Source organism: Canis lupus, chromosome 20 (assembly GCF_003254725.2).
Source record: "Canis lupus dingo isolate Sandy chromosome 20, ASM325472v2, whole genome shotgun sequence".
In the NCBI taxonomy this organism is placed as follows: Eukaryota; Metazoa; Chordata; class Mammalia; order Carnivora; family Canidae; genus Canis; species Canis lupus.
The window spans coordinates 42,932,768-42,953,673 of NC_064262.1; the positions used below are offsets into that span (position 1 = coordinate 42,932,768).

The window sequence follows — 20,906 nt, forward strand, 5'->3', positions numbered from 1 at the left end:
AGAGTATTGGCTCAAGTCTTGATTGAACTTTCACTGTACCATTCCTGGCTGTCATGATGCACCTTTGGTTGAACTTCAAAGTTCAAGGCTCCTGCTAACTTATGACTCAGACCTTTTGTTGACAAAAATAAATATAAAGGGTTTTTGTTATTAATTTCTTCTCTTCCACATTTAAGCATGTATTTTTTCCTCATTATGTGGTACGTTCTGAGTCTCTGTTAACTAAGTGGTGATCATCTGCTTGTGTCTTATAGGATTCTTTATTAGGAAAATACTGCTCCACATTGAATTGAATGTGTAATCCTGTTTCATAAAACCTTTGCTATTATTTCTGTTCTGATGAGTGAAATGGTCTGTGGAGGTGCTTACATTTTTTAAATGCTAGGTGCTTTTAGATAGAGTGGATCGCACACATTTGGCATTAATGATTTCCTTGGCTCATGTGTAAATGCTTATTATACTAAGGCTTTGCCATTAGAAGTTCAAGACCTGATCGGTCTCATGTAAGCAAGTCTTTTAAAATTAAAAGGCAAAATAGTAGTATTTAGACAATACTTTTTTTTTTAAGATTTTATTTATTCATGAGAGAGACACAGAGAGGCAGAGACATAGGCAGACAGAGAAGCAGGCTCCCTGCGGGGACCCCGATGCAGGACTCGATCCTGGGATCCTGGGATCACACCCTGAGCCAAAAGCAGATGCTCAACCACTGAGCCACCCAGGCCTCCCTAGACAATACTTTTTTTTTTTTTTAAGATTTTATTTATTTACTCATAGAGGCACACAAAGAGAGAGAGGCAGAAACACAGGCAAAGGGAGAAGCCGGCTCCATGCAGGGAGCCCGATGTGGGGCTCGATCCCAGGTCTCCAGGATCACACCCCAGACTGCAGGCAGCGCTAAACCACTGCACCACTGGGACTACCCGACAATACTATTTGAATAACAATTTTCAACACCATGCAGAAAAAAAAGATTGCAATATTTTACAGATTAAAAAACAATGCAAAATTGGAATTTGAAAATCCTTCATAATTTTTTCAAAGTAACAGTAGGATGTGAGATGGGTACAGTGTACCAGAAATCAGATGGAGGTTCCCCAACTGCCTTGCTGGGAACTGAGGAAGGGCCATGTGCTGCGGACAGACTCTTGGTCTGGAATCCTGTCCATTGGAGAATCAGAAGTCCTAGGGAGCCCAGTTGTGTAGCAGCATCCCTTACTGTGTGCTGTGGCCCACGGAGGACAGCCCCCACTGAGCTGCTCATCAGCACTAATGTTACCTCTCTCCTTGCTTCAGCAAAGGGAGGGTTCTCCGCCCATGGGCTGGCTCTCCCATCTGGTATCCACTCCGGTGGGCCATCCCTCTGAGTCTTCTGGCTCCATCCCCATTATGCCATGGTCTCCAACCTCCCAGGAGGCATTGCAGCAGTGTGTTAGGACCAGCTTTGTGTGTCCTTGCCAAGGTGCCAACTCCTGAGTCACAGAGGAGAACCCACACACTGATAAACTCTTCTTAGCCGCTTCTGTTCCATCATCCACTGGACCAGCATCCTCAAGATCCGTGCCCACACATGCTCTTCCAGCTCATGCCAGTCATGTTCACTTCCTTTCCTAGCAGGACAGTCTCTCTCTACGCAGGCCATACTTGTACTCCTCCATGTTGTCTGATTTAGGAATAATGAGCGTGAGTGGGGGCAGATCTTGGGGAAGACAGAGGTTATCTTGCCAGCGTTCTCTGTCAAGAGAGGCCTTACGTGATCTCCAGGTGAGGGGAGGCTGCTCACTAGCCCGGGCATGAGCTGCTTGCTAGACCCAAGCATTCAGGGAGGTCTGGGGTGTCAAGGCTCTTGAAGGCATCTGTTCACATGGGCCCATCACACATCTCAGAGTCCTCGTCCTTCCTAATCAGAGCCTGCCTTGAGCCAAGGGGACTTGCCAGGCCTGTGAATTTGGTCCACTTCGTGGTCACACCACTCATGATACCATCCTGGCCTGATCCTCAGCACATTCCATCCTCTGCATGTAGGAGACGTGGGTCTCTTTCAGTGTGCCATGGGGCATTCCAATTGTCCTGGCATCTCCTGTGGTGACAGTTGGTTGACCAGAGCCTGATGCTCTCTTCCTCACCCCAGTCGTTCCCAGGTCGGAATTTGGTAGCTGGCCCAGCAGCATGCCAGCGTCTGACGGGATCCTGTTGTCTGGCTGGCATCCAAGTCCAGGAGCTGGGCTCCCCTGAAAGCAGACCCTGAGACAAGGGTTTTGGTTTAAGTAGTTTACTTGGGAGGGGACCCCAGGAAGCATGGTAAGGGCATGGGGGCATGAGGCAGGAAAGGGAAGAAAGCCGAGAAAGGGTGCAGGTTACCACTGTGGCCCACCGAGCTCCATCCCACTCAGGAGTGAGGAGACCAGGGCATCATCCACCTTGTTTATCGGGTTGAGTGTTGCTCCTGGAATGTTAACCTCCCAGCACTTCTTGTGCCTGGGCTGAGCATGCTCTCATGTCCCAGAAAGGCCTCCAGGTGAAGAGACACAATGACCCTTTTGCAGAGTCCTCCAGGCGAGGATAAGTGGCTTGTGGGGGCGGTGGGCATTGATAGCATGTGGTCCCATGATGAACTGAGATGACGGAAGGTAAATGCAGCGGACACATTCTGCACGTGCTGTCCATACCTCTCAAAGGGTGAACTCAGGAGAAATCACAAAACCCGCTCACCTTTTTCAGCCCAGTGTGCTCACGGGGCCAGGCTACAGCTGCCTTTAAGTAGTAGTGGCTCTGAGACAAATAATATTCCTGGACTGAGCCCTCAGGCCAGACAACCCCCCACCCCCCCACCCCCGCTTGGTGACTCAAGTATGAGGGCCCATTTTAAAAACTTAGTTCAAAAGTTTGCAAAATGATACCTCTGCTTCCTGTACAAGCCCTGCTTAGGCCATGAAAAACCTTGCGTAGGTTGTTCAGCACTGGACATTACCTATAAGTTAGTTGTTTTTGTTTTTGTTTCTTAAGATTTTATTTATTCACGAGAGACACAGAGAGAGAGAGGCAGAGACAGAGGCAGAGGGAGAAGCAGGCTCAGTGCAGGAGCCTGACACGGGACTTGGTCCTGGGTCTCCAGGATCATGCCCTGGGCCGAAGGCAGGCACCCAACTGCTGAGCCACCCGGGCATCCCAAGTTAGTTTTCTAATACTAAAATTCCCCCATACCAATGACAAAAAAATTTAAGAACCCGGCCATTAGAGAAAACTTTCATACAGAACATAATTCGTGTCCTTTTAAGTGGTGAGTCACAAACATAATTTTATCTTTTCCTGATGCCTGGAAGTCACTGTTAGGCGTATCAATGACTGTTCTATACTGCAGTGGCCTCGGGCAGCTGAGGTGTGACGTGCTGTGCCCCAATAGTAAGTGTTTTGCAAACACTGTGGTTTGTTTTTTTAAAAAGATTTATTTATTTGAGAGCGAGTGTTTGTGTGAGCAGGGGTGAGGGGCAGAGGGAGAGAATCTTCAAGCAGACTCCCCAGTGAGTGCAGAGCCCCCTGCAGGACTTGAGCCCATGAGCCATGAGATCACGACCTGACCCAAAACCAAGAGCTGGACACTCAACCAACGGAGCCACCCAGGTGCCTGCCCCAAGCACTGTGTTTTTTGAACCGTTGCCTCTTTTCTCATGGTTTGCCCATGTCCACTGATGTCCTTTCCTATCAGGCTGGTAGCTCACACTCTGATTTTTGCCAGTGGGACAGTCTCTGTTGCTGCTTCTAAGTGTTATGGGCTTGGAAAAGAAAATGAAAAAGCTTACCAGTATTATATCCCCAGAGTGAGGGTTTAAGGGACTCCTATGAGCGAAGTGCATAGACTTTGTTGTATCTTGGCAGCTCCAAGGCATTTTTTAGATGCTTAATAAGAGAATGTTAACCTGCCAGATTATCAGCTTTGTTTCAAATAATTGCAGTTTGCAGGTAAATAATTCTGGATTGCCCAAGGTGTCCCAAGGGAACACTTTAAACACCTGACAAATAATACATATGCAAGGGGTGCCGGAGTGGGTCAGTTAAGCGTCTGACTCTTGATTTCGGCTCAGGCCATGATCCTGGGTTGTGAGACCAAGTCCTGTGTTGGGCTCCGTGCTAGGAGCCTGCTTAAGATTCTCTCTCTCCTTCTCCCTCTGCCCTTTCCCCACCTCTCATAAAAAGTAATAATTTTTGCGGTCTTCTGTATTAGATTAAGGATTCTATTCCCAGTTTGCTAAGAGCATTTATAAAAATTATAAATGGGTATTGAATTTTGCCAGATGCCTTTTCTGTATCTATTGAGATGATAGACTTTCTCCCCCCCTTTTTTTTTCTGTTAATGTTGCAAAGCTCAATACAATTTTCTGATGTTCAACTATCCTCAGAGTCCTAAAACACTCCCTGGCACCCCACCACAGCTAATCTGAGTCCTGGCAGATGGTCCCACGATTCTCCCAGTTGATGAGGGGGCGGGGGTGGGAGGCTGGTGAGGAGCTACCCCAAAGCCACCCCCCACGTGCTTGCCCACACCCCCCACCCCCAGGAGGGTTCTGATGAGCTCAGGATAGGCACGCAGAATATCAACTGCTTCCGTGAAGTCTAGACCTGACTTCTCAGCAGCAGAGTCCCCCAGCTCTTGTGGCAGCCATCCTGCCCCTTCTGGCATGTGGGAGAAGGATCCAGGGAGCCGCCATCCTCCATTCATTGTCTATATAAGTAACAAACTGCCTAAATCTAAAAGTGGCTCCTTGTATCTTCACCACCTGACTCCGTCCCATGTTGACTGCTGCTGCTGTGTGCGTGGCAATCCCTTCAGGAGAAGGGACTGTGGCCACTGAGACTGTGACTGTGAGTTGGTCCTCAGCTGCCTGTCCTTTGCAAACGTCCCAGCTAAAGAGAACCCTGTTGGCCTAGTTTACACACCCCTCAAGGTGATAGCATCCGACAAGGGTCAGTACAGAGGTGTAAAGACCAGGCCCTCCCGCCCCCTGCAGAGCCCCCCACAGGGTGAGAGCCTTTCCATGGGGCCTACCCAGCCCTGCCTCCTTCCCCCTCCCCAAAGTGGGATCCTGCACACCAATCTCTGTGTCGGGGTCTGCTTCCCGGGGGGCCTGGTCTGCAGCAGTTGTGATGCACCTATCTCCTATCTTGCTGGTTCCTATTAGTCGACAAATTATTTGGGGGTTTTGCATCAGCCTTCATGTTGGAGTTTGGTCTGGGAGTTCCCTTCCTTGTAAAACAGCTGTTATTTGAAAGGCATCAGTCATGCTTCTGAATCAATCACCAGCTCGCATTCACCTTTGAACCCTTGAACCAGTGTCCGTCTCACTTAGGAACTAAAATCAGTGATTCGTGGTCAGAACCCAGCCCATCCTGAAGGACAGAAGAAATAGACGGGGGAAGCCTGAGGGAGGTAGGCGGGGATAGCTAGCAACCCCTCGTGTCCCCCGGGGCCGCTGCCCGGTTAACTCGGTCAGGGGCTCCTCGCCTGGCTGAGGTTGCTGGTGGGGTCCAGAGCCCCAAAGCGGCAGGTGTGCAGCTGGAGCTGTGAGGTCTGAGACGGGGACTCTGTCCACAGCGCCATCTCGTACGTGCGACCTCGGTCAGGCTCCAAATGGTCAGCATCGTCTGCTCTCTGTCCATTTGGCTTTACACTTTCTGCTTCTTTGTACTGTCCATCCTTGCCACATATATTCTTGGACTCTAAAAATCACATCTTCAGCCCTGCTCCGGGGCCCATAAGGGGGGATTTGCTTTAGATCATTATTACCCTAGTCTAGACAAATAAACCACCCGATTATATCACCTTTTTGAGATATAACTTACCTACAGTAACATGCACCCATATTAGGGATCCAGTGTGATGAGTTTGGACAAGTGTGGATACCCAAGTGAGGACAACCAGGACAGGACATTTTTACCACCCCCAAAAGCTGCTCATCCTCCTGTTCAGTGAACCTCCTGGGCCCTGGGCCCTGGGCCACCGCTGGTCTGCTTTCTCTCGGGAGAGCTCAGCTGGCGTCGTACAGGATGCTATCTTTTATGTCTGGCTCCTTCCGTTCAGCAGAATGCACTTGAGCTTCATCCGATCGCCGTGTGTCGCATCCATTCCTGCTGGCGCTGGCCGGCCCTCCAAGGTGCCATGTGTCACCCTTTGTTCATTCAGCTACATTTTAGAAGACTTCAACTGGGACCTACCACACTTAACCCAATCAATCAGTTCCTTTTCCGGCTCGAGTGCCCACTGTGTGCCAGGCACTGGTATTTGAAACCCATCAGGAACAAAATAGGGATTTGTGCCCTCATAGAGCGAATGGTGAGAGAATACAGAAAGTAATAGTAATAAAGAAATGATATGGTATCTAAAGGAGTTCCCTAGAGTTGCTGTAGCAAATTACCTGGGACTCAGTGGCTTAGACCAACAGAGATGACTTGTTGCACACATTTGGAGGCTGGGCATCCAAAATTAAGGCCTTGGTGGCGCTGGTCCTTCTGGATGGAGACTCCACTCCCTGCCGCTCCCATCGCTTCCAGTGGCGGCCAGCAATCCTTGCTGGTGGACTCATCGCCTCCATCTCTGTGCCTGTCTTCACATCCCCTTCTCTTCTGTGACACTTGCCAAGGGACTTAGTGCCCTTCCTAACCAGGACGCTCTCATTTCCAGACCCTTAATTATGTCCACAAAGGCCCTTTTCCAAATGAGGTCACATCCATAGGCTCTGGGTGGACATTTTTGGGGAGCTACTATCCAAGCCATGCAGAAGAAGGTGCTGGAGTAAAGTAACAACAGTAAAGTAGAATAAGCAGGAACAGGAGTGCTGGGGGCTGCTGAGTGCAAGGTCACTAGGCCAGTCAGAACAGGCCTCCTTGGGGAGTGGGCCCTGGGAGACGGGCACCCCAGGCCAGGGGACAGCAGGCAGATGCCTCGGACGGGAGCGGTTGGCATGTGGGAAGGCAGTGAGGAGCACGGGGCCGGATTACGCTGGTTGTGGGGGTGACTGGAAAGAATCCAGATTCTGCTCAGAAGGAGACTTTGCACAGGTGAGCCTGGGAATGATAAAAACCCAACCACTCTGGGGCTGTGCTGAGACCAGACATCCTCGGACAAGACTGGGAGCGGGGGCAGCTCAGGAGTCATCCGGGAGGAGCCCGGGGCTTGGATCCAGGAGGGAGCGGTGGAGGTGGGAAGAGTGGTTGAGTCTGGGCATCTTGAATCGAAGGAAGACTTACAGCAAAGTACGCAGATCCTGGGGGTACAGCTCACAGCACTCTTGCAAGGGAAGTACTCTGTTTAGCACCCAGAGGAAGACTCGCCCATTATCTGCCCCTGGAGGCCTCGAGTGCTCCCCCCGTGGCGCCCCGTCTCTGCCCGGAGGCACCCACTCTCCTGCCCTCCAGCACCCGAGGCTCCTCGTGGCTGTGTTTGAACTTACACACATGGAGTCACACCGTGCATACCGTGTGCGTGGGTGATGCCTGCCACACCGCAGTCCTTCTCACCCTGCCTCATGTCTGCTCACGAGAACATTCCATGGTTTACTTACCATCTAGCCACAGGGGGACACTAGTGGTTGTTCCGGGCTACACCCCCCCGCCGTGGAACTCCTGGCGGGGACCCGTGCTCCTGGGAGCGACCCCCCCCCCGGATGGTGGCACACACCAGCATCGCGCGTGAGGGGACGCTGCCGCAGACTCGCCCACCGTCCACCGTGCCAGCGTACACTCCTGCTGGCTGCGTGGGAGAGCCTGACCCCGGACCTGTGTTGAGGGAGACACAAACAGGACATCGAGCAGACTAGAAGTGGGGCCTCTCATTCCAGTGCCCAGAGTGACTCCAGAGGGTCGGGCCCGAGCAACAACCGCTCAGCAACACCTCCATCAGTGGAGATGAGGAGCAGGTGCAGGAGGTGGGGGTCAGGAGGTGTGTGCAGGTGCAAGGGGGTGGGGGTCAGGAGGTGTGTGCAGGTGCAAGGAGGTGGGGGTCAGGAGGTGTGTGCAGGTGCAAGGGGGTGGGGGTCAGGAGGTGTGTGCAGGGACGGGAGGTGGGGGTCAGGAGGTGTGTGCAGGTGCTGGAGGTGGGGGTCAGGAGGTGTGTCTGTGGCTCGCAGACATCCCAGCCCTGACGCACAAGGGAGCCGTGTGCACCGCCCCACTGGGGAAGAAGGCGACCAAAGAGGGGAGTGTGGGCGGGAAGCAGGGGCTGTAAAATCCCGGGAGCAGGGGGCAGGCGGTCCCCGGGGAGACACAGCCACAGCCCCACAGACGGGGATGGAGAAAGGACCTTGGCCTGAGCTGCATGGGGTCGTTGGTGACCTTGACCAGTTTCCTTAAACGAGGGGGGGGTGCTGGTGCAGGTGACTAAGTAACGGGAGGAGAGAGACTCGGAGTCAGGACAGACGCCCCTCGACGAGTTTTGCTCTAAATGAGTGAACAGAGACAAAACCCAAAGGCAGCGGGGCAGAAGCCAGAGGGCAAGTGGCGGCAGCAGAGAGACCGCTTCCCTGAGACGGCAAAGCGCGCCCCCGCCCCAGACATGCCCAGGCCGAGGTTATTTTGCTAGCCCTGTATTCTCAGGAAAGCTGGAAAGGTGGGAGAAAGCGGCAGAAAAAGCCACAAGGGGCAGCCCGGGTGGCTCAGCGGTATAGCGACGCCTTCGGCCCAGGGCCTGATCCTGGGGTCCCGGGATCGAGTCCCACGTCTGGCTCCTGCATGGAGCCTGCCTCTCCCTCTGCCTGTGTCTCTGTCTCTCTGTCTCTCTGTCTCTCTGTCTCTCTCTCTCTCTGTCTCTCATAAACAAATAAAATAAAATCTTGAAAAAGAAAAAGCCACCAGGAGCCCCGGAAACAGTGGGAGATGGAAAATGTGTCCTAAGGCCGCCCGGTGGTCTTGAGCACAGCCGGGGCTCAGAACCCAGCGTGCTCTGCAGACCTGAACGTGCCTGCAAGCCAGCACCCCCCACCCCCCGCCCCCGGGGACCTCGCCTGCTAAAGCCTGGGCTTTGGCTTCAGAGGCCCCGGGGAGGGGCCCGCGTGCGTCTGCATTTCTCGCAAGCCCCCCAGTGGGTGCCCACGCTCGGCCACCCACCACTTTTTGAGGATCGTCCGGCGAAAGGAATCCAGCGTAGCCCGAACTGCTGAGCTTGCGGAGGGAAGCCCACGTGCTTCCTGGCACAGCGAGCTGCACCAGGCTCCTCCTGTTTCGAAGTAGAAGAAAAGCACAGGACACAGTGGAAGTCCTTAGGGGGTCGCCGATGGGGGCAGCGCGGCCCCAGTTACCCTCCGAACCTTGAAAATATTTTCGCAGCGCCCCGTCTGTTCTTCCGCAGCAGATCGCGCCTTCTAGCTGGTCTCGATTGTTTGTTCCCAGCACAAATCCGCGAGGAGAGGCGTCCGCTGAGCCAACAGCCACAGAGAGCCCGAGGGATGCTCGAGGGATGCTCGGCTGCCCGCTGGGCCCAGTGTTTGCAGAGCACGGGCGGGGGCTCCCCGCCGGCGATCAGCTGAGTGGCCGTGGGGAGCGGCCGTGCTCCTTTCCCAATGAACTCCTTCTGCCTCTGTTCCCTGGGGCCTGACAGTGCCTGTTTGTTCCACCCGGGCCTCTCTAAAGGACGCCCCCGCCCGGGAGGGTGTTCATGCCAATTAGCTGCTCCAGACAGTGCCCACAGCAATTTGCAGAAACTCGTGTCCGGTTACTTTGTGGAAGGTTGAAGGGGATCGCCCTCTGGAAGTGGTCCCCACGGGGGAGAGGACCCGGGATGTCACACTGATGGCTTCCCCTAACCTTGTCCCGAGGCTCTCAAGGTCCCGAATTTTCAGCCGTGTATACTCTAAAGTATACAGATTCAAACCTTCACCCCAGCATTTCCCATTGACCCTCTTTGCTCACAAGCCTTAGACTTCTTTCATTTTCTTTTCTCTCGTTTCTAAGGTTGCCATTGGGCAGCCTGGGTGGCTCGGCGGTTTGGCGCCTGCCTTCGGCCCATGGCATGACCCTGGAGGCCCGGGATCGAGTCCCACGTTGGGCTCCCTGCATGGAGCCTGCTTCTCCCTCTGCCTGTGTCTCTGCCTCTCTCTCTCTCTCTCTCTCTCTCTCTCTGTGTGTGTGTCTCCCATGAATAAATAAATGAAATCTTAAAATATATATATATATTTTTAAAAAGGTTGCCATTAACGTCACCCGTGTCCATTACTTCATCATGTCCCACAGCAAAGGGAGGGCCAGAAACAGCCTTAGCGGGCAGCCGCGCCACCCCAGGCCCCATCCTGTGCGGCCTCCCCGCCTTCAGTCCTGGCTGGCCATCCTCCACCTCCTGGCCATCCTCCACCGTCCTGGGGCTCGCCACCACCGCACCAGGGTCAGCTGGGCAGTGCTCAAGGAGGGAGGCCAGCGGTCTCTCCCATTCTGCAAATGTAAAATGCAAATTCATAAAGGCTACACTCTCATCCCCACCCCACCAACGTCCATCAATAACCATACTGCCAATTGCCCACACGCACATGCAACGATATCTGTCACAGGTGCCACAAAGAGATTAAGTTGAACACATTTTCTACAAGGTCCAGGGAGAAAAAAAAAAAAAAAAAAACAATGTTAAATGAGCCCCAGTGAAACCATCAGGCCTGAATGTAGGCCATTCTGCAATTAAAACAATCAGCCTGGTCTCTCCAGAAAGTTCATGCCACGAAAATAAAAAAGTGGGGAAACCATCTTAAGAGCAGCTCTATTTGCAACAGGCAAAGACAAGGTATGAGCCCTGATTAGCCCCTGGAGAGCCATAAGGTACCGGGGGCAACTGCCTGAAATGTTCACTTTGCACATCTTGACAAAGCCTAAAGTTACCTCCTTAGAACATTTTTTAAAAATATTTTATTTATTTATTCATGAGAGACACACAGAGAGAGGCAGAGACACAGGCAGAGGGAGAAGCAGGCTCCATGCAGGGAGCCCGACGTGGGACTCGATCCTGGGACCCCAGGATCACACCCTGAGCCGAAGGCAGATGCTCAACCACTGAGCCACCCAGACATCTCTCCTTAGAACATTTTACCCTGTCACACTTCCAAGTTACATACCCAAGATTTAAGTTCTACCTTTTTTTCTTTCCCCCAAAATCCCACGAAGTAAATATTCCTCTGCACTGAGACCTCTGCCAGGGATGAAGGGCTCACCACGACGTCCTGGGGCATCTTCATGATGTATCTTGATATATATTTTTCTTTTTTTTTTTTCAATCCTATTTGGGATTCATTGGGCTGCATGAATCTATAGTGGGAAATGCTGAGCTGAGCGTTCTTGAAATATTGCTCCGCCTCAGTTTCTCCCTCTCTTCCTCCTAGAATTCTAAAGAAACATATGTTACTTTACAAAGTTCTAGATAGCTTAGCCTTTTCCATCTTTTTAAAACCTCTTTGTCTCTCTGTGCAGTATTTCAGAAAATTCCTTCTGACAGATCCCTGAGTTCATTCACCGCCCCCCGCCCCCCGCCCCAGGTGTGTCTAATCCACTTTTAATTTTTTTATTTTTTTAAAGATTTATTTATTTATTTATGATAGAGAGAGAGAGAGAGAGAGAGAGAGAGGCACAGACACAACACAGGAGGAGGGAGAAGCAGGCTCCATGCCAGGAGCCCGACGTGGGACTCGATCCTGGGACTCCAGGATCGAGCCCTGGGCCAAAGACAGGCGCTAAACCGCTGAGCCACCCAGGGATCCCCTAATCCACTTTTAAACCCATCTGCTGAGATTCCGATTTCAGTTAACTGCATCGTTTCATTTCTAAGAAGTTCCACCGGGTTCTTATTCTAAGGATCTGTATCATTTTCCATTCTCTGCTCTTTTTGTTTTCTGCTTTGTCTGTCAGTCATGGACAGATGAGCATAGAAGTCTCTATCGTGATGGCAGCTAGGTCAGTGTCCACTTGTGGTCCTATCAATTTTTGCTTTCTGTTTTTTCAAGCTATGTTATTCATCATATTCGACTTTGAAAATGTCACATCTTTCTGGTGATAGACGTCCCTTCTGTCACTAATAACGCTTTTTGGCGTCAAGTCCATTTTGTCTGGTGTAATACAACTCTTCATGGCTTTCTTTTGGATAATATTTTCCGGTTATTTCCTTTTCATCAATTTACCATAAAATTTTCTGTGATGTTACATTTAGTATGTGTCTTATAAATGAATTTTTATTCCAGGCTTCCCCTGGTCCATTACTGGCACACTGGGATTTACTTCCCCATCTTACTTTTTGCTTTCTATTTATTCTGAATTCTTACTAACAGTTCCCCCTACCCACCGCCCCACCTCTTTTTTGCTTTCATCAGACCATGCAAGAAAATAAAGCAACTAGAACTGCAGGCTGCCGTAGAGTATTGATGCATATGCATAAATCAATATAACCACCAAAGAGATCATCTACCAAAGTTGAAAATACACATACATGTGGTTCAGCAAGAGCACCCATAGAAATGCTTGCACACATGCACCAGGACACGCATACTTGCATGCCCTGCACCGTTCTTCATGACAGTGGAACCTAAAAATAACCCAAATGTCCACGGAGAGTGATGTGGATAAACAATCTGTGATTATAATCATAAAGAAAATGCAAAAGAGTGGCAAAAAGGAGAATTAACTACAGCTACGAGTACCAACTTGGAGGAAACTTAAAAAATAATAATGTGACATGAACAAAATCAAACATCAAAGAATAACCACTCTATTTTTCTGCAATATAAAGTTCAAACACAGATAAGATCAAAGTGTAGTGTTCAGGGATTCCTGCCTGGAGGTGGGTGGGACCATACCAAAAAGCAAGGCGCCATCAGCACCGCAGGCCCTGCTGCAGGGAGGGCGGGAGTCCGAGGCGCAGGATGGGTGAAGGGGCCACTGGGGGGTGGCAATCCCATTCTCGACCTGGGCGAGACGATCATTTCTGAGCTGTAGATCTTCTGTGCAGTTGTCTGCATGGCTGTTATATTTCGCCAGGAATAGAGTTCGTAAGTATCTCTTTTTCTCCTTATTACCATCTTTTGCCAAACTTCCTGTCATGACAATGTTAACATCCTCACACTGAGTTGTCCAGTCTTCAAAGTTGCTGTACACTTGGCGTCAGCTGTGTGAGGTCACAGGGAAGCTCATTATAACGTAGGTCTAGGTGTCACATTACTGCCCCATCAGAGGTAGGGGAGTGAATGGCAGGCCCAGGAATGGAGACGGAGAACGTGGCACGCACTCGCACATGCACACACGGAAAAGCTATCTGCCATGTCACGGAGACCAGGGTGGCCGGTGGGATAGATGCCAGTCCCAGGAGGTAGTGGGACCCCACCCTCAGGGAGGCTGGCCAGGAAGGAGCACCCTCAGCTGGCCAAGGGAGCTCAGGACCAGTGTTAAGTCATCCGTGGGCTGACGGGGATGGAAAAAGAGGTTGGAGAGGCACACAGAGAAGATCTGGGACCCCAGCCCACGCCATGAGAGGGGACCCGGATCTCAGAGCAGCAAGCAGCAGCAAGGCCCTGCTCACGGCCCAAGGCTGCAGCAGACCCAATCACAACTCTGCTAGATCTTTCCAGAAGCACCTACCAGCAGTCAGAGAACCCAGAGAAGCTCAAGTTTGAGTGGCACAAGGCTGAGAGACAGCAAAAGGACTGGGGGCTAGGAGGGTTGGGAGGGCAAGACATGGAATTGGCTGACTGTGAGGTCTAGGCCAGAGACTGGGCCTGGGTCCCCAGAGGCAGAAAGGCAGTGGGAGGGGTGGGGGTTGGGGTTTGCCACCTTGTAGCAGGAGTGGCTTCAAGGGATAGAGCCACCTAGGACATATCCAGCCTCCCAACGGGAGGCCGAGAGGTTGCATTCGGCATCCTGAGAGGTGAAGGAGCAGAGCAAAGGAAGGTCCCACCTTTTCTGAGGACGGGACAGCATTCGGACATTGCTGTGTCCCCCACCCCATTGCTCACAGTCCAGGCCCAGAAGGTGGAAAGCTCCGTGGCAGGAATTCACGCAGAAACTCCCCCTCAGGCCTCCTGCTGTGCAGCACGGTGGCCACCAGCCACAGGTGCTCCTGTGCTCTTGAAGTGTGGCTAGTAGTTATTTCCTTTTAAAGTTAAGTAACAGCATGTGGCCAGTGGCTGGCGTGTTGGACAGGCCAGCTCCAGGTCCCCTCCTTTAAAACAAAGGCATGGGCTTGGCCGTGGGGCTCCAGTGCATTTTGGGACCTTAACTCCTGTCAAAGTTCTCCACGGAAACCCAATATATAAAGACTTCCTGGGATCCCTGGGTGGCTCAGCGGTTTAGCGCCTGCCTTTGGCCCAGGGCATGATCCTGGAGTCCCAGGATCGAGTCCCACGTCGGGCTCCCTGCATGGCGTCTGCTTCTCCCTCCTCCTGTGTCTCTGCCTCTCTTTCAATCTCTGTGTCTATCATGAATAAATGAATAAATACATCTTTTTTAATAAATAAATAAATAAATAAAGACCTTCTGGTGGGGCTGCTCTACTTGGCCCCGACCACTGCCTTCCAAGCCCCGGGCACATCCTCGGGATTCCGGAATTCCAGTCTGTGGGCAAGGTGTGTGGCACCCGCACAGCACATGTAGCCCCTGGAGGACATGGGGTGGTTCACAGCACACCACAGACACACAGTTTGCAACTTGAGTATTTATCAGCTTACCTTACATTGCATTGGGAAAACACTAGCTTTACATGTATGGTAATGATATAAAGACTTCCTTTCAAAATTTAAGTATTTAAGTGAGAAAGTGACTAATTTAAAGGAAAATGATAAATAAATAAAAGTCACATGGTTCACCAATGTGGCAAGAGGGTGGTATGAAAACCCGGCAGACGTGGCCAGAGCACAGAAAGCATTGAAGGGTCTGATTTGGGGATCCAGGGATTTGGACCAGTGGCAGTGGCACGTGCTGGCAGCTTGTTGGAAATGCACGCTGGGAGGCCCCATCCTGGACCTACTGAAGCAGGACCCCGGGGCATCTGTGGGCACGCCGATGATGCTTGAGGAGCACACTTGCTCAAAAGGGCTGACAGTGCTGAGTTCAAGGGTGGAGCCCAGGAGCTGTACTTGCAGCCTGGAGAGGCTCAGGTCTCACAGGAGCTCCTGTCCCCTCAGCACCACACACACACACACACACACAAACACGTGTGCACACATGTACACATATACACATACACACATCTACACAATGCACACATACACACGCACATGTGCACCATGACACACACACGCCCATGTTGCATGCATACACTCAGCCTTGATGCGGCGCGCCCTGCCCCCAGCTCTCAGGAGGACCCTCCTCTTCACCCCACAACTGCACAGTGCCTGTCCTGTGCTCTCATACATAGAGCAAGCAGGCATTTGGGCAGCGGGGGCAGGGGGGGCACCCTCCTTTCCAGAGGTGTCCCTCCAAGCCCCGGAGCCGAGCAGGATCCTGGCACCGGGTAGATGGGCAGCAAAAACTCAAAAGTCTGAAGAAGGGACACCTGGGTGGCTCAGCAGTTGAATGTCTGCCTTCTGCACAGGGTGTGATCCCGGGGTCCTGGGATCAAGTCCCACATCTGGGTCTTTGCAGGGAGCCTGTTTCTCCCTCTGCCTGTGTCTCTGGCTCTCTCTGTGTGTCTTTCATGAAGAAATAAATAAAATCTGTTAAAAAAAAAAAAGAGTCTTAAGAAAACTTATGAAATGTGGTTGTCGATGCTGTGGAGCAACAAGGATGAATCGACACTGCAGCGCTCATTTCTCAGCTAGCCTTTACTGATCCTCGACCATGGAGGAGGGAGGAAAAGACAAATAAGACGGGACAGCAGCCACAGAGCAGAGGGGACACATATCATATCATGCACCCCTTGTGAGAAGGCCCCACAGACAGCGTTAGAAGCCAGATAGGCACCCCCAGCCTGGGATGGGGGGGAAGAGGGAGGAATGTAGTCTGGCTGAGGGGATGCTGCGGGGCGGGGGTGGGGTGGGGGGGTGGGGGGCTGGGCTTCCCAGAAAGGGTAGCATTTCTCATCCAGGTCAAGGAGAACAGAGAGGCTTTTCCCAGGTCAAAAAGGGGGAAAGTGTTTCTGGCTGAGGGAACTGCCCGGGAGGATAAGAAGGCACAGCGTATTCTGGAAGGTGAAAAGTCTAGTTTCTCCTGGAGCCTAGGTAAGCAAGGGTCACATTCCTCTGGGCCCAACTAAAAAATAAATTCCTCAGGGACTGTACAGACCAGGCTCAGGAGTTTGGACTTTATCTCGCGGGGAGCTAGGGGCTGCTGAGGGTTAAGTAACAGCAGTATTGCCAGGGTGAGCACATTAATTATTGAAAGCTGCGTGGCTGGAATTGGTAGGGAAGAGTCTGGAATCCTGGCACCGGGCTGTGACCACACCTGTGCAACTGAATCAGGAGCGCCCATTTTCTCTCCACCCTCTTCCCCAAATCAGATAACCGGGGCAGGCTGACCTTCTATCCTCTGGGATTAGTGTCCTGATTGACATGTGGCGACTAGGACCAGACAGGTGGATCAGTGGGGTGGAGGGGAAGGTGAAAGGCCCCCAGGGAGCACTCAGGGTGAGGCTTCATGGAGCTGGGAGCCCTGCTGTCCTTGGGCACCCGACCTCTGAGACCTGAACTTGTCCCACTGGCCCCTGCCACACAGAAGTTGTCCCCCCACCCCACCCCAAGGCCCCCGTGGAGTGCTGGATCCAGCTCCCATAGGCTTGTGCGTGCCGGCTGGTAACTTTTCTTTTCTTTTCTTTTTTTTAAGATTTTATTTATTTATTTATTCAGAGAGAGAGAGAGAGAGGCAGAGACACAGGCAGAGGGAGAAGCAGGCTCCATGCAGGGAGCCCGACGTGGGACTCGATCCCGGGTCTCCAGGATCACACCCCGGGCTGCAGGCGGCGCTAAACCACTGCGCCACCGGGGCTGCCCTGGCTGGTACATTTTCCAGAATTTTGTGAGCTGATTGTTAAAGGCAGCCAGAATTAAAGCTTCTGTTATAGAAACTAACAGATAAATGATGTAAAACAGAGGTCCCAAATGCACTCAAACCCCACCACCTCCTAATCGTTCACTACACCTTCATCAGGCTCCCGAGGCTCGCCCACTACGTGTGTAGAATGGAGATTTGTGCAACGTTGTGCTTCAGAGCGTCTCTGCCCAGTGTTCAGTTGGAACTTGGCCTTGGCCGCGGTGGGGGTATTTAGACCAGCGACATTGGTGAGTGCCACAAAGCAGAGGTCCGTGGAGAGCCGGCTTGGCCAGTTGCATTTGACACCAGTAACCTCCACCCCTGCTCTGCTGGCTCCCTGAGGAAACACCATCACCCCTCCCCAGTTTGTTCTTTGGGCTTCTAGCAGCACAACCAGTCTTGTCAGATTAGACAGAGCCGTTGGGTGTGTGTCAGGAAGGCGTGAGGACCTTACCAGGAGCCTGAGCATCGCCCCTGAGGATTTACTTAGTCCTAGTCTGGGGTGTCTCTGTGTACTTCCCACAGCCCGCAGGCTGGCCCCCCCACCCTGGACAGGCTCTTGGGGCGGCTGGCGGTGTGACCGCAGGGGCGTGCTGGCCTGATTCCTGGTGGTGAGGAATGGAAGAGGGGCCTCGCCTTTGTCACACCAATGACCAGCCAGCAGCCTCCTGTTCCAGGTGGCAGGCAACTGCTCTGGGCATCTGTCTGGGGTGCCCAGTTCCCGAATGCCGCCGTGTGGCCGGGCACCTTCTGGAGAAAACTCACTCACGAGAAAAGAACAGGCCAAGCAAATAGCTGGAGGTGGCAACCTGCCTCTGTCCTAAACTACTCAACGACGTTAAAAAGGCAGCCCTGTCTATGCGGATGGCTGAGCCTTCTTTCGCCACAAATTTAAATTCTCAGGGATCCCTTCATGACTCCAGAGTCAATAAGAGAGACGTCTCTTAAATAGGATGTCTTAAAAAAAAAAAAAAAAAAAAACTAACGGAGACCACTAAAGAAAAAGATGGGCCAACTGGACTTGGTTAAAATCAAGAGCATCTGGAGGCCCCTGGAGGCACCTGGCTCAGTGCTTGAGCGTCTGCTCAGGTCGTGATCCCGGGGTCCTGGGATCGAGTTCTGCATCGGGTTCCCCACTGGGACCCTGCTTCTCCCTCTGCCTATGTCTCTGCCTCTCTCTGTGTGTCTTTCATGAATAAATAAATAAAATATTTTTTAAAAAGATAAAAATCACAGTGAGCCAACACTACACACCCACAAAACCAGGTAGCACTTTTAAGACAGAGTGACAGATGTCCATGAGGACACAAACACCTGAAACTCCCATGGGAGTGCAAAACTGGTACTGCCTCTCCTGGGAACAGTTAGGCAATACCAGCTCCCCCTAACCCTCCACTCACCGTCCGGCCTGGAAGGTCCCAGTGCTGTGTGTACTCATCCCCCAAGGGCACTGGAATGTTCGCCAGAGCCCCACCGTGGTGATGTCCTCTGGTCATCCACTAGAGTATGTCCACACGTGGAATATGACACAGCAGTAAGGAAGAGGAGCCCAGGGACGTCCACGCAGGAGCAGAATGACAGCCACAAGGACGCTGATCATGGAAGAGGACACACTGTCCAAGTTCATGTGCACAGAGGTCAAAGCGGCCGGGACTAACCTAGCCAGGCAGACCAGGATGGTGGGACCCTCCGGGGAGGATGCAAGGTGTGGGGAAAACACCCACTAGAATCCCAAAGTTTAAAAAGCAAAATAAAAAATAAAATAAAATAAAATAAAATAAAATAATAAATAAAATTACAAATAAACAAAAAGCAAAATAGTCTTCCTTGCTGCCTTGTGGACTTTTGGGGCTCTGGGTTTTGAGGCTAGAAAATTCAAGGACAGGCAGTGGGTCTGAGGAGCCTCCACCTTCCTCAGCACACTGCCCTTCCCCGTCCGCCAGCCGGGCAGGACCTCGGGGGAAACCAGAGTGATTTCATTGTGGCTTCATGGAAGATTTCCTCCAGCAACTCTGCTTTTCATCTCGGTTTAATTTTATTTATGGATCAAGCATTTTCTTAGCTTTCCTACGTACCAGGCCCTGTTCAAAGCACCATTATCATTAGCTGATTTAGCGTACCAGCTGTTCATTCCTCCAGACTACTGGGGACTTCGAACAGTGGCCCCTTTATTGTGCACTTACTATGTGGCAGGTCCTAAGCTAAGTTATCAAGTAATTCTCACATGAGCTGTCACAGGTTTGTTTCCGTGACATGAAGCTCCAAGAGGTTCAGTGATTTGTCCAAGGTCACACGGCTCAGTGGCAGAGCTGAGAGCCAAAGCCAGCTGTGGCACTTCTCCAGAGCACCAGGCTTAGACATGTCTGGTGTGACCACCTAGAACCAAACAGCCTTTCCAGACTGGTTTTTTTTTTTAGGCCTCAACTCCAGTGAAATGGAGCAGAATCTCTAGCCCTTAGACCCGCCTGAGCAGTAGAGTATCGCACACCTGACCCCTGCCTGGCCCCACAGAGCCAGACTCCCCGAGCTACGTACCTAGTCAAGTGGGGCCTGTCTGTAGATGGAGGGCAACCTGGCTGGCGGATCGCTCTTCCTTCAAGAAGTGTGTGTGTGCAGCAGTGGAGGTGCTGCAAAGTCCCTCTCTCCCTCCCTCCTTCCCTGCCTTCCAGTTTCTGGGTAACCGTCCTGTCTCCTCCTCCGGGAAGTCCTCCAGGACCACCCCAGCCTACCCCCACGGTACTGCTCACCCTTTTGCTTTGCCTTAGTTGCCTTTCTCCTGTCTCAGTCTTTTATTTTTTTTAAAGATTTTATTTATTTATTCATAAGAGACACAGAGAGAGAGAGAGAGACGCAGGCAGAGGGAGAAGCAGGCTCTATGCAGGGAGCCCGACGTGGGACTTGATCCCGGGACTCCAGGATCGCGCCCTGGGCCAAAGGCAGGCGCTCAACCGCTGAGCACCCAGGGATCCCCTGTCTCAGTCTTTTATATAAAGGACTAGAATGGGCCAATATGAAATGTCCTTTCTGTGGGTCAACAGTAGTTGAAAATGGGACCTTTTCATCCCGGCCAATGTAAGCAGTTCCCTCTCGGGAATGTCGGGTCCCACAGGGTTGGGGACGTGTGTGTGGCCCCCGGCGCGTGCCCAGACGATGCCCAGCACCCAGGAGCACCCAGCGGACGGTGGGCAGGTGGCCGGGAGCACCTGCGGGCTCCGACGCGCTCCCCGCACCGCGCCCTCCCGGGCGCAATCCCGGGCGCCTTCCGGGCGGCGGCGGCCGGGCGGGGTGGGGCTCGGCGTCATCCGTTCACCGGCCTCGCCCCTCCGCGGCGCGCGTTAATGAGATTAGCAATTAAAAAGGGAGCGCGCGGCGGCGGCCGGGGCGCGGGGCCACCCCCAGGCCGAGCGGGCGGGACGCGCCGGCAGCCGCGCTCCGAAGCAGCCCCGCGCGCGCGGCCATGGAGAAGGCGCGGCCGCTGTGGGCCAACTCGCTGCAGTTCGTCTTCGCCTGCATCTCGTACGCCGTGGGCCTGGGCAACGTGTGGCGCTTCCCCTACCTGTGCCAGATGTACGGCGGGGGTGAGTGCGGCGCGCGGGGGGCGCGCGCGCCGGGCCGGGAAACTGAGGCAGCCGGGAGCCAGGGGCGCGAGAGTGCAGACCCGCGGGCTCGGACACGCGCTTCCCCGAAGGCGCCCTCCTGCGCGCTCTGCAACCCCTACCCTACGCCCTCCGCAAACCCCCACCCCACTCCCTCCGCAAACCCCCACCCCACTCCCTCCGCAAACCCCCACCCCACTCCCTCCGCAAACCCCCACCCCACTCCCTCCGCAAACCCCCACCCTTCTCCCTCCGCAAACCCCCACCCTTCTCCCTCCGCAAACCCCTACCCCTCTCCCTCCGCAAACCCCCACCCTTCTCCCTCCGCAAACCCCC

General features: G+C 52.8%; 1 protein-coding gene across 1 annotated transcript in view; it reads left to right on the forward strand.

Annotated features, from left to right (window-relative positions):
• The first annotated feature begins 20,363 nt into the window (after positions 1 to 20,363).
• SLC6A20 (solute carrier family 6 member 20) overlaps positions 20,364 to 20,906 on the forward strand; it is a 38,092-nt gene continuing 37,549 nt past the window's right edge. The window contains exon 1 of the mRNA XM_025458251.3: positions 20,364 to 20,552. Within this exon, the coding sequence (XP_025314036.1) occupies positions 20,432 to 20,552 (121 nt within the window). The 5' untranslated portion in view covers positions 20,364 to 20,431. The remainder of the gene's footprint in view (positions 20,553 to 20,906) is intronic.